The sequence below is a fragment of the Phyllobates terribilis genome, unplaced genomic scaffold (assembly GCF_046119375.1).
Source record: "Phyllobates terribilis strain yellow unplaced genomic scaffold, ASM4611937v1 Scaffold_7__3_contigs__length_470593459, whole genome shotgun sequence".
In the NCBI taxonomy this organism is placed as follows: Eukaryota; Metazoa; Chordata; class Amphibia; order Anura; family Dendrobatidae; genus Phyllobates; species Phyllobates terribilis.
This window is the reverse complement of record NW_027362767.1, coordinates 323,415,951-323,433,872: the sequence shown is the minus strand read 5'-3', so window position 1 is coordinate 323,433,872 and position 17,922 is coordinate 323,415,951. Positions and strand designations below refer to the sequence as shown.

The 17,922-nt window shown below is 41.3% G+C and overlaps 1 protein-coding gene across 5 annotated transcripts in view; it reads right to left on the bottom strand.

The window, feature by feature from the left end:
• Positions 1 to 6,839: 6,839 nt before the first annotated feature.
• The window catches only part of SEPTIN6 (septin 6), a 67,791-nt gene continuing 56,708 nt past the window's right edge, over positions 6,840 to 17,922 (bottom strand). For 3 of the 5 annotated variants that reach the window (XM_073641159.1, XM_073641158.1, XM_073641155.1), the window contains one exon: positions 6,840 to 7,069. In XM_073641159.1, coding sequence (XP_073497260.1) covers positions 6,988 to 7,069 — 82 coding nt within the window. In that variant the 3' untranslated portion in view covers positions 6,840 to 6,987. The other 2 variants (XM_073641160.1, XM_073641156.1) reach the window with 2 other exon arrangements.

The window sequence follows — 17,922 nt, the reverse complement described above, 5'->3', positions numbered from 1 at the left end:
GTTAGTTTTATTCACTAAAAAACGCTGCAGAACCCGTACTTTCTCACTGCTTTATATGGGATGCAAAAACACCGAAAGAACTGACACAATGCAGATCTAAAAAACGCTGCATTTCTCAGATTCAGTCAGAGAAACCAATGTGCATGAGATGTCTGAGCTCACAGCTTTTGCTGGTGCTGTAACAAGCAGATTCTTTTCTGTAGCAAAACAAAACCTGCCTGTGAACACATCCTAACCCTCTGAAAGGAGAGCAACTTTTTATCTGTCTTTTTCTGAGCTCCTCTCAGCTCATTTATGTCCAAAGACCTCATCAAAGCTGAAGGTGCAGGAAAAGCAAAACATTTAATGGAACCCAATTGCAAAAACTACTTTTAGGCCAAAATACATGTAAAAAAAAAGTCCCGAAATGTGGACAAACCCTTGACCTGAATTAATTACTGTCACATTTTGCAACAAGACTTTGAGAGCCGCCTTCCTCCACTTCATGGTAGTGTTATATTGGTGGGTAACATGGACCGTGGCCACTAGATGGCGTGTGCCAGGGACATCTTGGGTGGCCGAGTCCCAGTAAACTTTTCTTCACTTTCGTATTAGCATCCATAGAACTTTTTTTTTATTTTTCTGTGGTCATATCTATGAGGGCTTGTTTTTCTTAACATCCAATTGACCATAATGTGCAGAAAAACTGATATACCATTGTTTTGTGTTAATTAATTTCACTTTGCAGTAAGCAAATTGTTTCTTCAGAGAGGAAGAGGACCAGAACTCTAGCGCCACCTACAGGAAGTAGCAATCCTAAAAGTCAATATCGACCCTTTATCGAGCCTCATCACATGACTTAGGATAAAAAGCCAAGACCAGAAACTCAATTTGTAGACACTGTGTTTTGGGGTACTGCCTCTCGTCACAGTGTCTGCAAATTGAGTTTGTGGTCTTGGCTTATATCCTAAGTCATGTGATAAGGCTCGATAAAGGGTCACTATTGACTTTTAGGATTCCTACTTCCTGTAGGTGGCACTAGAGTTCTAGTCCTCTTCCTCTCTGAAGAGACAATTTGCATATTTCCCAGAGGAGCATTGCGGCTTTAAAAGTCTTTGCACCTGACATGCTTAACCCGTCACCTCCGCAAGGAGAAATATTACCCCTAGATACTTTGCAGTAAAAATCACTTGTTAAAGGAGACTGGTCACCAGGTACAGTATTCTTAATATAACGTAACCCCCTTAACTGCTCTATTATCGCAGTCCATGGACCTGTAAGCCCCAACTCTTCCTGCATGTGCCAAGAATACCTTATATACTTGCAGCATATGGTGCAGTCTGGTCCGATGGGAGTCTTCTTTTCTCTGCATCTCCTCAAACCCTGCAGCGCCGTCCTCCTGGCTGATTGATGTGTCCTATGTCATCAGCCGATCACAAGCGCTCTATAAAGAGCTAGTGCGGCACATGACAGGATTTTACTCTTAGTACTGCAGGGCATGGAGTGCCTGCACAGGTCTTCGCTTCAGCTGCATAGGTGCAAGATTCACAGCGTTCTGTGCATGACATAGCACGCACAGTGTCGGACTGGGATGCCAAGGGCCCACCAGTAACATAAATTGCAGGATCCCACTGTTAAGCTACATGCAAATGTGACATTATCCTCAATCACAAATTGAGTTGGGTTGATTGTTGAATAAAAAAAAAAAAGCTGCCTTTGTATATTAATAGTGAATCAAGTGCTCATTTAAGAGTTTGGTGGCCCACTCCTGTATAGGGGCCCACCGGAGGATTCGCCTGTTCTCCTGTGGACCAGTCCGAGCCTGAGTACGCGTCATCCACATCAATCAAGACAGGAGGACAGCACTGCAGAGATTGAGGAGGAGATGAGGAAAGAACAAAGACGCCCATTGGACCGGACTGTGCCGAATGTCAGAAGTATATAAGGTATTTTTTGGCACATGCAGGAGGATTGGGGGTTTAGATATAGGTCAATAGACTGCGGTAGCAGAGCAGTTGAGGGTGGTGACTTTAGTTTACTTTGGGAAAACCTGGTGACAGGTCTCCTTTCATTTTTGTTTCACATTGGGGTAGTAGGAGAAAAAGTGCCAACTAATTGTTATGCAATTCTCCCAAATATAGCAATACCCCATACGTGAATAATAATATCCAGAGTAGAACAGGACAGGTGGTTCCAATCCGTAGTAAATGGTGTGAGTGAATCTCGGCACTCAAAGGGATACATGATGAAAAACGTGGTATCTTATTACAACCTAAAGCAGTTCATTAAACAATTCTGACGTTTCAGTCCAACTTGGACCTTCATCAGATAAATGCGACCCGTGTCTGAAGGAAGGATGATATCAGTCAAAGTGCTAGTGTAAAGTGACAGCGTCACTATCTGGAGCGCCATTCCACATAGTGGCGCTAGGGCTTTGACTGATATGATCCTTCCTTCACACACAATGAAGGTCCAAGTTGGAAGTGACCCCCGTTTTGGAAACTACACCCCTCAGGGCATTCATCAGTGACTGATCATGGTGGTACCTGCATCTAGTATCCTCACCTACTGGGAGAACGTGAATCCGGTCCATTTGTAGACTCCTGTCTCCTTACAGAGAAATGAAGAGGGAGCCAGTGGATGTGCTGTAAATGCTTAAGACTGCAGTATCTCTTTATAGTTGTCCACAACAATATTTGACTTTACATATGTGCCCATTGTCGTTGTAAATGAAAAAAACAAAACCATGCTCATCTACTGGAGCCCTACTTCTTTGTCTCACCGTTGGTCTCCTTGCTTCCTCTTCCAAAGGGGGGGGGGGGAATATTTACCTTTTTATGAAAAGTTTAGTGATAAATCATAAAACTGTTGTTAAATTGTTCTTACAGGAAAATGGATGCTCTTGTTTGTGAGATAGTGTCCTGCTTCTATAGTATTATTAGGGTAGGTTCACACTGCACCTTATGTGTGGAAAACGCTCTTAAAAACGATCCAATTCATTTGCACATAAAATCAACTTTTTGTTCGGGCTTTTGAGCATCTAGGATCATGCTTTAAGAAACGCAAAACGTTTAAGAAAGGTAACGAACATTCTGAAATTTTCCACTAGGAAGACGCTCAACACTTTATAATACAAGTCAATGAGCAGGCTAAAAAGACGTCCAGAAGACACCCCCCTTTTTTGAGCGTCTAGTAAGCATTTTCAATGCAAAAAAAAACAAAACACAAGCAGCTTCTTCTTTGCTTAATAAATGTAATAAAATGTTCAAAAAACACAAGTAAAAAGATCCCCCAAAGAAAGCTTACATGCCACACTGGCTAAAAAACAAAAAAAAGCTCAGGAAATAACCAAAAAAGGCAGAGAAAAAAAAAGACGCTTCAGAATTCTAAAACGTTACAGAGAAGTAGGGATCGCTGAAGTGTCTTCAGAGCTATGGATATGCAACATGCAAACGTAGCAAAGTCAGTCTCTTCACAGTCTAAAAAGACATGACATTTAGAAAATATATATAGACAGTGACATAAAAAACTCCCTGGGCTCCATACCTGGCGTGTACTGGATTCTTCTGTAGGAAAGGCGGCTGCGCAGGTCGTCTCTCCATCACTTGTGCTCCAGACTGAATCATTATGCTCCTCACACATCTAATCTGCTGTAGTATCCCAGCCCATGAAATCATGGTCATGGCATGTTCCACATTGACTCAGTACAGAAGTAAAACATTTAACAAGTTTCTGCACAAATCCCAGTAGTAGCAGCTGATGATCTTGTGTGTTTATGGGATTACATAAGAGTTGCTCATTCATGGACCCTAGTTTACTTGTATTTTTGTAAGACTTTGAGGAGATTTCACATTTTTTCAGAATGAAATTTGGCATAAACTATAATATTTGATCTGCATTTTGTTAGCCTGGTTTCACATGTCTGATATTTATGGTCCAAGTACCCACTGTGATGTCCGTACCGTCCATAGGTCTCCTAACTCAACAGCCTCATATATGCAGCATTTAAAGGGGTTGCCCAGGACTTTTAAACTGGTGGCCTATCCTTAGGATATATTATCAATACCAGATCGATGGGGTGCGACACCCGGAACCCCAGCCGATCAGCTGTTGGTTGGATGTGCTCTGTTGTAGAGCTGCACAGCACAGGCACTGCACATCCACTCCCTATTGATTCGACTATGTGGTGGATGTGTAGCACCCGACCTTAGGCACTACACTGTCGACAGAGCTGTGCTGTGCAGCTCCATAACTGAGCACATCAAGCCACTGCCAGGACTGGGAACAGCTGACTGTCAGGGGTGCCGGGTGTTGCACCCCCACCAATCAGATATTCATGACTTTTCCTAAGAATAGACCACCAATATAAAAGTTTCAGACAACCCCTTTAAAGTCTGTGTGTAGACAAGGAGGTATTATCAGACATCCAAGACTGCATTGAAAGTAATCTTGTAGGGATGTGGACTGTCTTATCCTGTTCCTACCCTTGAAGACAATAAAGGCACCATGTGAATACGGCCATGCGGTTTTATATGTAAAAGTAACGTGTGTCCAATATAATGTATTATGGTGATGTACAGTATGTAAAGTGTTAATGCATAAGGAGAAGCTTAGGATAGCATAAGATATAGAATAAGGATAATAGGTTTAGCATGTAAGATAGGAAATGGTTAAGGATGGGGCTATTCCGTTGGTGGGCACCAGTGCTGATAAAAGGGGGGCACTTCCTGGTTAGAGGGAGTTCAGTGTCAGTGAGTGAAATGCATAGGGAAGGTCAAGTTCAGGTGCAGTGGGTTGATAGAGGCTGCATGGGCCAACCATTCGAGGCAGTGGGAGGCCAAATAGAGTTCCCTGATGTCCATTCTTACAGCGTCTGGAGCCTAGGGCTCGGGCCAGGTCTTCTGACATCACAAGGTCGGTGGATGTGGAATTACGTGGCGTGGCATTGGCCGGTTCCAGGTGCACAACGAATCCCTGGGGCTGATGGAGTCAGTGGGCTTGGGGTAGTCCAGAACAAGCGGATGTCAGGAGAGAAAAGGAGTTGCTGAGCCCTATCCCACCAGATGAACTTGAACTGACCAGTAAACGATTGCCTGTTGTAAAGAACTTGGTGTCCCTTGAATCGTGTCCGGCAGCTCCTAAGGACGGAAGCCTGGAGGCAGCGGTACCCTGCGGCCTACAAGTGAGTGTGATGCACCTCGCACCCTGCGGCCTTCAAGTGAGTGTGATGCACCCTGCGGCCTTCAAGTGAGTGTGATGCACCTCGCACCCTGCGGCCTTCAAGTGAGTGTGATGCACCCTGCGGCCTACAAGTGAGTGTGATGCACCCTGCGGCCTACAAGTGAGTGTGATGCACCTCGCACCCTGCGGCCTACAAGTGAGTGTGATACACCTCGCACCCTGCGGCCTACAAGTGAGTGTGATGCACCCTGCGGCCTACAACTGAGTGCGATGCACCTCGTACCCTGCAGCCTACAAGTGAGTGTGATGCACCTCGCACCCTGCGGCCTACAAGTGAGTGTGATGCACCTCGCACCCTGCGGGCTACAACTGAGTGTGATGCACCCTGTAGCCTACAAGTGAGTGTGATGCACCCTGCGGCCTACAAGTGAGTGTGATGCACCCTGCGGCCTACAAGTGAGTGCGATGCACCCTGCGGCCTACAAGTGAGTGCGATGCACCCTGCGGCCTACAAGTGAGTGCGATGCACCCTGCGGCCTACAAGTGAGTGTGATGCACCCTGCGGCCTACAAGTGAGTGTGATGCACCTCGCACCCTGCGGCCCACAAGTGAGTGTGATGCACCTCGCACCCTGCGGCCTACAAGTGAGTGTGATGCACCTCGCACCCTGCAGCCTACAAGTGAGTGTGATGCACCTCGTACCCTGCAGCCTACAAGTGAGTGTGATGCACCTCGTACCCTGCAGCCTACAAGTGAGTGTGATGCACCTCGCACCCTGCGGCACACCAGGACAGGGACACCCATTGTCTGTAAAGTGCCAGAGCAAAACTGGACCACAGCTTGGTCGCAACTACCACTCTGCCGCACTTCACAATCCATCATAGAACTAAGTAGTCGAAGTATTAAAGGAGTTGTTCAGAGAATATGTTATCTACTCACAGGATTAGCAATAACTTTTAAATCAGGGGGGTCCAACCACTGGTACCCGCACGAATCTGCAGAACGAAGCACTTTTATTCCTAATTAGAGGTTGGACCCCCATTTATCTATAAATTATCGCTTATCCTGTGAATAGATAATAAATTATATTCACTATGCAAAATCCAATATAGCCCATGGCATTGTCACTCCGGAGTGATGGTGACTGGCACACATACCACAATCCCAGCCTACAAAAGAGCAGCAGAGATCTCAGGAACTGTGATTGTGGTCTGGTAGCGCAGCATTACTGCAGCAAATCCGCATACAGGTGTTTTGGGCAGTGCGATGGCTCAGTAGTTAGCACTGTTGCTTTGCAGTGCTGGAGTCCTGGGCTCAAATCCATCCTTACACATGGAATAGTTTTTCTTTTTTACCTCTGTGGGCTTTGCAGGAGGCAAATTAGGGCCATGATACACAGCTCTGGTTGGCACATTATGGTCCTCCACCATATGGAGGTTGTACCTTTATGTATAATGACCATAAGGTTTAATTGTGCCATGTTTTACAAAGACCTAATGATACTCAAAATTCTCCATAAACCCATAGCAATTTTGTAACAATATAGATATGAATTTCCAGCCTTTCCTGGTTGGTTGTCTCCCATGCTTTTGGGTTCCCATATCACCCTCTGCTATGTGTTACCTTGCATGCAGTGCACACATTACACAGGTGAATTAAAAAAGTTAGGAAGACACAAATTTAATTGATTTAATTTTATTGAAAATGTACAGAAAGTGAGATCATGTTGGTTCAAAAGTAAATCTGTATACAGTGCATTACCATCCACACATTGTTTTACACAGAAGGTTTAGACAACTTGTCCTCCAGTTCATGTGCGACTATTACTCATAGCATTCTGGGTTGATTGGAAGTACCGGAAAATGGGAATAGTAGTTCGTCAACAGCAGGTGATCCAAACATTTCAAGCCTTGATTTAAGAAAGGAGCATAATAAACAGTTGGGAAACCCGCGCAGAGGTCTGGTTACATGAGGACAATATATATAGTTTGTGAGTTTTAAAAATACATGGGAGCAACTATCCTAGGAAACTGGCAACTTCTAATCATGGAAACCTGCAGTCTGCAAGTTTATTTCCAGTGTGCATGTAGATTCAGATCTAAGACTGTATGCCATAGTCCAGGTTCACCCATCCGAGTAGGGACCGCTATGCACAGACCTGCCTCCGGTCTGTACAACATGGGCCATGACAACCGATGTGTGAATGCAGCCTTAATAACAACTTGTTGTTTTCCCCTAGGGAATCCTAAGAGAGGAAAAATATAAGCCCATCCTGCGTAATTTTCTCTTAGGCTATGTGCCCACGTTGCGGAAATGAAGCAGAAAATTTGCGCTTCTTTTCCGCATGTCCTTTCCCTGAAAAACGCATGCGGAATTACGCAAGCGTTTATCGCGCGTTTTCGACATGCGGAATTGCCTTGCGGTTTTTCTTGCATTGAAAATGCAATTCCGCATGCGGAAACGCAAAATTAATGGACATGCTGTGGATTTTTGTACGCATCAAAAACACTGCGGAAAAATCCGCAGCATGGGCATAGAAATTGCAGATTCACATTTGGCACCATGGGGGGCGGATTACCAAGCGTTTTACAAGCGTTTCCTCTGCGGAAATTCCGCATCAAATATGCTTGTAAAACGCTACGTGGGCACATACCCTTAGGCCACGTATACATCACTATTTGTAAACCAGACCTGAAAATGGAACATAAGAATAAATGGAAACATTTGCGCTCCTTTTGCACTTCTGACACACTCTTGATTTTTGCTTAGAAACACTAATGGAAAATGCTGAAGTGTGAACATGACCAAAGGAAGCGGTCAGAGGTTCCTGCTGACTTAATGCATTTGAGATATTTTTGGTTTAATTTTACCAATGTTCCTTTAATAAGCAATTTAAAACAGAATCAAAGGTTTTTTAATCCCTAGAAGGGATTCAGTCACCAGATTTTTGCCACCTAATGTGGGATCAGCATAATGTAGAGACAAAGACCCTGATTCCTGTGATGTATCACTGACTGGGCTACTTTGTGTAGTTTTGATAAAATCACAGTTTTATTAATAGGAGATTATCACTTGAGGACTAGTAACCCTGCTGCCATGTAATCCTCCATATTCATGAGCTCTGTATAATCCCACCCCCACCATTGACTGGCAGCTCTCTGTGTACACTGTGCATAGGCAGAAAGCTGCCTATCAGTGGAGTGGGCGGGGTTATACAGAGGTCAGCATTAGAACTGCTAGATTTGCAGCAGATAAAACAGGGATTTTATCAAAATGACAGCAAGCAGCCCAGTAAGTGACATCTCTAGAATCAGGGTCTCGGTCTCTACATTCTGCTGCTCTCAGATGGGGTTGCAAAAACCTGGTGACAGATTCCATTTAAAGGGGTTGTCCGGTCAAAACCGGATAAGTCTGCAGTCAGTCTGTGACTCGCTAGTTTCAGACCCGGTAACCGAGGGTATGTATGAGTTATATATACTCCCGGCCAGTGGGCGCAGCCTCGCTTCTATACACTTGTATACAAGTGCACTGGGTGGATTCATAAGTCTTTAGTCACAAAGGGGTGACTGCAGACTTATCGATTTTGACCGGACAACCCCTTTAAGGAGCCACATAATTTTCATCTTCAGGACCTGACAATTTTTTTTTTTGACTGTCTTATTACAAAACTATAACCTTTTTATCATTCTGTCCGTGTAGCCATATGAGGGCTTGCATTTTTTAAATAATGGTTTTGTACTGAATAGATTTTAAGTCTTGTTTACTGTATCCTACCCTCCCCCCTCCCAAATTCTGCAAAATTTCTTGTGCTTGCTTTTAATACTTCAGCTTTGACATGTTAAGTATATTCTGAGGATCAGCACAATTAAAAGGGATTCTCTCAACTTGTTAAATAGGTAAAATGAGAACCTTGCAATTTACCCCTTATTGAAAATCCTCGCTGTTCTCCAGCACAGAGGTATTTATAATTCTATAGCTTACTGCTCGTTGCCTAGCGGAGGTCAGCTTCCTAGGCATGGAGTGCACACTTGCAAGCAGTTTGTTTTAAAGCTTACAAGATTGTTGGATTCGGCCATCACAGACCCCTGCGCTGCTCTGGAGCTTCAGAGGTAAAGCTGCCTTTGCTGCGGCACGACCATGCTGCTGGTCTGAACGGTCAATCTTCAGGACTGCACTGCCCCCAGCAAGTAAGAAGCCAGGTGGTAGAGGAGGGATGCGCTAGTAAATATAAAAGACAAGCACACCACTAAGATTATGACAAATTTATATCTGTTTTATTATTTTTGCACTATAAAATTAAGTTTGAAAAAAATATACATTTTCTCAGAGCCTTAACTTATTTTTTTTCCTGCAGATAAAGGAGTTTGAGGGCATTTATTTTTTGCAGGATGAGTTGCCGTTTTGAGGAGTATAATTTTGGCATGCATACAACTTTTTGATCTCCCTTTATTCAATTCTTTGTGAAATCGGAGAAACAAAAAAATATATATATTCTGCTCAGGTTTTATTTTATTTTTGATAGCGTTCCATGTACGGATTAAATAGCATGTTAACTATACAGCTTGGGTCATTATGGACACAGCAGTACCAATGAGATGTCCCCTTTTCTTATTTTTTTTTTTATGTAGTAAAACTTATGAATATTAAAGGAAATAAATTTAATGTTTTTTTTCTCACTTTTTTAATCCTGCTTTGGGATCTGAACGTATATGAGCCTGGTCACTACTCATCATAAACTGCAATACCTTAGTATTGCATTGTGCAGTGCCTGGTAGTGTAAAACTGATAGGCATTCTATCCAACCTATCCTCGCCAGGATCTAATAAATATGGGCCAAAATGGCAGTCAAGTGAATCATTAGTGTGCCCGATTGCCATTGAAACCCCTCAATCCACCCCCAAATACGTACTAAAAGGCGATGGGGTGATGGAGGCGATCACAGTGGCATTCAAGGGGTTAAACTGCTAGGATCAAAGCAGACTGTGTAGTTGCAGCAGGGACATGGCTATGCGTTACCACTCCTACTGCTGATTTTGCAAATACACTAACAGCACCCACAAAATCAGCCATGAATATGCACATCACGTCGGGGGGAAACTAGCACCCAACACATATGACAATGCCTGATGAAAATGTACAAACAAATTCTCTAAAAAAAACAAACCACAACACTACTTAATGTAGTTCAATGGCACAAGTTTCTAAGGAGTTGATGGTCATATGTGAATGCGGAACTCATCATTTGGATTAACAGCAAATATATATTTTTCTGGATGATCGTACCACACTTGTCTAAATAAAGCATTTTTGTGCCAAATATTCATTGTAAATTGCGTCCAGTAACTAGAATGAAATCTAGATTTATGAAAGGTGTGCTTTAATGGCAGCGCTGCGGTTGAGAAACCCCACGCTTTAGAAGAGCTCTCACCTTACAGCTTTAATAAGAGCTGGGGGAGGTATATTGTGCATAGCATTTAATAAATATTTTTTGCAGCATTTTATATGAATATTGTGTGCAGTCGTTTCTCAACATTTTTTTTACTTATAAAAAAATGCATTCATTTTTACAATAGGATTTTATTAAATTTTAAGACCATGGACGTCTACAGATTCTATCGTACAATGACTATGAAAGGAACAGATGCGATCACTTGCCACCCTAATCCTCTTCTGATTTGACCAATAGTGAACTTTGATCTCTAATCTGTTTAGAGGATTGTTGACTTAGAATGAAAGTTGGAGACGTGTAAGAAAACTTTTGTAGATACATTTTTTTTATTTCCTGTGTCACCAAATAGAGATGTAACTTTTTACAAGATCCATCTGTAATGTCAGGCTCTTTCCTTCATGCATGTACCTGGGGAAACATTATTGTGTGAATGGGAAGGTAGTATGCAGGGGAGCAGTGTAGATTGCTAGGGCCCTGGCAAGGCCAGTATTTTGAAGCCAAAAACCCATGTACCAAATATAAAACAAAAGTTAGTTTTTTTATTTATTTATTTTTTAACTCTTAATTATCCTAGCTCTAAACTTCACCCCATCTCTAATGCTAGTATCTCTAAACCTAGTCCTAACCTTCAAGCGTTAGAAAAAGTATGTAAAAACTTAGTTTTAGTGTTTTAAGGGTTTGCAACGTTTATGCTTTCAGTCGCTTCCAACGTAGAGTGCAGCCGTCACGATTTGTTGGTCTTCAGTGGTGCTCTGCATAGTCCAATCGAGATGACATTGATATTGAGAGCTTTGTTATCTCAGTCGCTGCCTATGTAGAGTGCAGCAGCTGATGACTAACAAATATGGACCAGTCTCTGCCTGACTGCTTCGCTATAAAGAAGAGTAAAAGTAAAGGTGAAATTTGTTGTCCCATGCTACGCCATTGCTAGTATGTTGCTTCCATTTGACTCCTATAATACAAATTTTTAGGTACAATCTGCATTTACCATAGGGCTACAATTACAAATTCTTCAGGAACCAGTCAAAAGTTTGTCAGTCGGGAGAGTAAACAGCTCTCACTTTATGTAACACCTTGGGGAGCTCTTATGTGATTTCCTGATAATAAAGGGCTTCTCTCAGGATAGACATTGATGGCACATTGATACGATGTATTAACAATCTCTGGTTGGCAGGGGGTTGTTCCCCCTCAATCAGCTTTTTTTGTTCCAGGCAGCCTCAGGGTTGGGTATTGGTATAACAGGCCTTCCTTGCACTATTCTAGTACAAATCGTGATTTCCGAACCCCTATTTAGACATTGGTAGTAGATTTTAGCAATAAGCCACCAAGTGTTGAGAAAAAATCCCTTTAAAAGGTCACTCCGAACCAGAAAGTAGACAGACTGTAACTTAGTTTAAGATAAGTAATGTGTTTGCAAAATGATCCTATAAAATACTGCTCAGCGAACAGGCCCTTCCACATTATATTTAATACAACTGTCACAATAAAATCAATCTCCTTCAACCTGTTCCTTTTTTTCTTTACATGGACAAAACCCAGAATTACTTTTTAAAATGGCTTTAACATTAACCTGAGCATCGCTCTGTGAGTAAATATAGCAATATACATGAGCCAGTCTTCATAGCAAAAAAGGCAAGTATATATATATCGGTACTCTTGTTACTGATGGACTTCAATATGGAGTGGTGTTAGCCATACATTGTAAAAACCCTCATGTTAAATGGTTTTCTAACATCTCTTTGTATACCATGCAAGTTACAGAATAGCACTGAAATTATTGACAGCAATGGCTAGTTATTAGGCTTTTTTTTTTTGTTTTAAAAACAATTTTCCTTTCCCATTTCCAGATAAAATAGGACCTCTATATCTTCTACAAAGTCTTCTCCTTTAGACAGATGCTGAGATAGATTAAAAGAAGCTATAGAGAAAAAAAGAGGAGAGAAAAAAGGTGTAATTATCAAGAGAGAGAGAGATAGGATAAGGATACGGTTCAGTCATAGAAAACTTCATTAGTGTTTATAAGAATTTTAAAAGCATCAGTACAGTATTAGCATGACAGCGTGACTTTCCCCGATATATAAATGTAACCTTAAATCAGATCTTCATAATTCCATTCCACTTACAGAACTTCAGTGAAAAATAGACCCCTTCCCTGTGTTCTTAGATACTCATGTACAGTACATTTATGAAGTCTTTTCCTTCAAAGCGCAGCCCTTGGAGCAACAGAACTCCTTTTCCAAATGCACTCTCACACCCTGCTAAAACCAAGTGCTGAGGCTGCTGGAATCACAGGACTCTTCGCTTCAATGTCCCCTTTTACTATTCCAACTGTGTAAAATATTTTAGCTAAGTGATTCTAGACGTACAGGACAGAGCAGAATCTAATCAATCTTAGAAAAAAAAAGTGTTAAGTCCTCATAATCTTATGTGGACGGCTAGGAAATACAGGATATGGCATGTTCTATTCAAGCTCTTACGAGTTTGCTGTAGAATAGTAACCATCGACTATATATTCAAATATTTTTCCATCCAACACATCATTTCATTTAATTATACAAAGGTCTTCAGTTACTTGGGAATTCCAAGAAATAGACTCCACTGATCAAATATCATGGTAGAAGTGAACCAGGCATGATCTCAGTATAGCAAACGCTCTAATAAATGTCTCATACGTCAATTCAGAATCTGATGCCAGAGTTTGCAGATTAGCGTGAATTTCATTGTAGCTTCACTCAATTGAATAGCTGCCATCAGCAGATAATGCTTAAAAGATGGAACTTCATTTTCAACATTTGCAGAACTGTTCTGTAAAATAATGACATGGTCATAATACTTGGATGCAATGATTTATGAAGTTGCATTACTGGTAATACCAGATAGAGCTGATGACCAAGTATGTGACCTAATGCTTCATAACACTTTTAGGTCATCACTTAACTGATGGCATTAGTTAAAGGGCATCTGTCATTAGGATATATGGATGTATAGGTCATTGAAAGTTTAATAAAACCATATCAGGATATCTGTTATCCGATGTCTTATTTAAGAGAAATACACATGTTTCTTAGTATGTAGATGAGCTGTTAAAATCTATGGGCCGGACACAAATCTCCCTAAGAATCTGCCTCCAAAGATTATTTTAAATGAAGGGGGAAGTTACCAGTGTGAGACATGTAGATCAGGAGAGCAGACTGTCAGTCATTACATGTCTCACACTGGTAACTCCCCTTTCACTTACAATAATCTCAGGGGACAGATTCTCAGGGAGATCTGTGTCCGGCCCATAGATCTTTTCATTTACATATTAAGAAAATCGTGGATTTCTCTGGAACAAGTCATGGGATCGCAGCTATCAAGGTATCATTTTATATAAACTTATTATTACCTAGATGCCCATGTAGATGGATTAGGAGGGCTGAGCATCCTGACAGATTCACCATCAGGATCTTTGTGTATAGGACATGGGGCCAAGTCATTGAAACATTATATGTCCCACTTAGAAGACTATTCATGAAGTTATGTTCCAACCTTTGCATCCTAAGCACTCAGGATTTGCACTCGTCTTCTTTGGGATTTACGGTTGGTCATTAAACGGATTCAGCTGGTGTATGGAGCTGTACTTGCAAGCAATGATTCATGGGAAAGATGTAAGCAAATTAGGTCTCCCTCAGAAGGAAGTAGCCTTCCCATATTCGCCAAATCATTGTGTCCGGTTCGACTAATGTAGGATCGCTCTCCTCCAGAATGATTCAAACTAATTTGCACACTTGTTAAATGTAAGCTGAGCATGTAGGCAATTAAAGGAGTAAAAGGACATGAACTTTGCAACTTGGGCACAACAGGTTTACCCAATTTAAAAAGTGTCTTGAATTTTTTATTTAATATACAGTTTATTAAGAAATCAGCTCAGAAGGAGCATTAGTTTTCCCCATAAAACCCCTGGCAAGGTCATTTTTAACAACATTCTGACTACTTGCAGCCACCAATTGGGGGCGCCAAGGAGCTTACTGTGTACTGGTGCCAAGTCAATAATCGTGCACAGTGAGCTTATCCTATGGGGCTGTAGGCAGAAAAAAGCTGTCAATTTGAAATGTATGCAGGGAATATGGAGCTTTGTATCAGTAGAATGAACTTGCAGCTGTTTTAAAGATAAATGGGCAGAACTATTTGGTATTTTAAGCTTAAAATTACACACTGGTGATTAATGGAGTCTGTAAGGATGGGGTACAGCTTGTACAAGATCTTCAATGTAGTTATCTACAACTATTGTTTTAAAACTAAACTAAAGTAGTTATCATTTCCCCAGGAGGCACATTCACTATGTTTCAATGTCATGCTCAGTACTTCTGACTTTTCACCACTGTTGGGGAATACGCAACCAATTTCAATTTTAGAACATTTAGCAACCTGGCAGTAATAAATGGGACTAACCCGACCTCACTGGTCTGAACACATTTTATTTTTCAGTAAGCTCAGACAAAAACAACGACATAACATGACATAGAAAAGGTACAAATACACAAATATACTTCTAGAAAGAGACAGACAGTGACAATGTGTCAATTTCTCATTACTGGTAAGACCAGCAAAACAGCTGCTGACTAAATATAAATCAGGGGAACACCTCAGAAATACTGGTTTATTGGCTGAGCGCAAGTTAACAATGTGAGTGATTAAAGTATCTGTGGAAAAAAATAGATCATGGCATTAGGAAGACGGATGGTTGATTGTCGGTTTTTTTCCTTCAGCATCACTGAGTTTTATCCTTTTCTTGCCGAATAACAAACAAGTTGCTTTTTGGTTTGCCCTTTTTGGAGCATAAAATCAGAGGTATATGCACCTCAAGACCCCCACCGTCCCTATATGAGCCAGACTGAACTGCCAAAAATAGTTTGGCCACGTTATATCAATGCTATGCGGTGATAGCATTAGAAGGGATGTCAGCTTCCCCTAGCCATAGTAGCCAGCCATAGTAGCCAGCCATAGTAGCCAGCCGCTGGGGAGTTTTCAGAAGGTGGCACAGTGGTGACCAATAAAGTGGAAGCAGCGGGTTGTCCACTACTTTAAGACATTTTATTAAAGTATCTAGGGTAGTCAAAAAGTAAAAAAGGGGGATACTCGCCAACTGGAGGGTTCGCTTTTCTGAATGGCTGCCGACATCCTCAGCTTGTTTGACATCTTTTTATAAGGAGGGTGGTGGTGTGTGTGGGGGGGGGGGGGGTGTCAGGTGGTTTCTGATCAGCTCCAGTTTTGATATTCATTCCAAACTGGGGAAAAAAAACTTTTTTTTTCCTGTTCAGATGAAATGTTAAGGCTACAAAGGATCAGGGAACGATGCAGACCTGTGGGGGATGCTGGTAGCTGAATGGTGGAACAGCCCAGTTATTAATGGGCATATTTTCGTTTTTACCTTTACGTTTTTGAACCTCGTGGGCCCAGTAATAAATCTATTAAAAAGTACTGAACAACCCCTTTAAGGCCAAGTTTATATATTTTTTTTTTGCTCCAATACATCTAAGAAAAAAAATATAAGTAGTCTGCAAAAGGGATTTTCCTATTGCTTGTAGAGCTCCTATGCAGTGTACATGCCCCCATGATAACAGACAGCAAGCTATTTCTACTTCTTAAAGCCTTCTACAGTCTTCCATTTGTTTCCTACTTTGTAACAATGCACATTTGGTAGGTCAGCCAGCAGGAGAGGAGGACAGACTGAAGGAAATAGGACTCCGGGATCAGACAATATAAGGTTTGTATGGTTCTCTGCTACCATAGAGACACATAAGTTTACATAGAAGCTGCAGAAACGAAACCGTAGAAAATGTATCTACTGCAGGGACGTACTGGAAAGCTGCATCCTTTTTAATTTTATGTGCATTGAGGGAATAAAAATATAATGTAATCAGACAGCCTTTAAATAATGAATTTGGTTTCACTGGAATAGAAAAAAAGGGAAGAACATTTACACATAAAATCTATAAAACTAGGTAAAATACCAACATTAAAAGTAATACAACATTTACAACTTTAAACATAAATATCTTAAAGACGACCCAACATGGCCAGCATTTGCTCATATTATTCCCACTGCTTCCACGAGTATTTTTTTAGTCAATATGGGCCTTTTTATTTAGTGTTGCCCTTTATAGTCTTTGTCAAGGGGGCGTGGCTCACAGGGTAATAATACAGAACAGTCTGGAGACACACCCCCAGAGAATGCTGTAAGCCACGCCCCCTTGGTAAACATGATAAAATTATAGTACTGAATAAATAGGCCCCAATCTCTGGATCAGTATGGCGGATTTAAAGAACAAAAAAAAAAAATACTCAGAGGAGCAACAGGAATAAGGCAAGAGCAAGAACTGGCTACTTTTGATCTGGTGATATGCTCTCCTTAAAGTGAATATTTCACCAAGTTTATATGGCATTATCCAATGGCAGCATCAAGTCACATCAGCAACCTTTATTTCAGCACAATATTACTCTTTTTCTTTCCCTTCAATAATTTTTATAAAATCCCCGGCTAGTTATCGGCAGCAGCAGCACCAGCCAAGCTGAAGAGTCCACTCAAGGAGTGCTCGATATTCATGATCTGCGGCTCTCTACACCCACCTGACACTGAACGACTGGTTTTCCACCTTTGTACAGTATGGGGTAAACCTCTCAATCATTGGCGGCGAGGCGCTGCAGCTCATCATTTGAAGGACTCCAAGGCTACAGCCGATATCTAGGGATTTTAGGAAAACTACTGAAAAAAAAAAAATAGTAATCCAGTGCTGGAATTGGGGTGTGTTACTACTCTATGCTACAGTCAGGACAACAAATCGTAACGACCAATTCCCTTTAATTATATTTTGTCTTAACTTGTCAAAATACAGAACAAAGTTGGTTTCCCCCAATTTTTATATTTTCTTACAAGTCAGAAAATTGCATTGGTGTCCGACCTTTAAGTTGTCCTTTGACTCAGGCATTTCTTCAGCTCACGATGCAAAGGTCTACACTAGCACAGGTTTCTGACTTGTGCAAATCGCACATCAGAAAATGATAAAATTAAAACCCATCACAAGACCGATACATCTCAAACAGGAAGAGTTCATCATTTTCAAACGATTTCTGAACAAAAATTGACAATTAATGATATTAAGAGCATAGTAATATTAATGTGGTTTGTAAGACATAGGTGCAATTTTAGGAAGGTATCTTCCATCAAAGTAGTAATATTACTCAGTGCACAGCCAAGGGTTACTGAAAAGAAGAAAAAACGTAAAAGAATAATTATTGCATACAAATAATTCTTGGTGTAAAATCCAAAATTG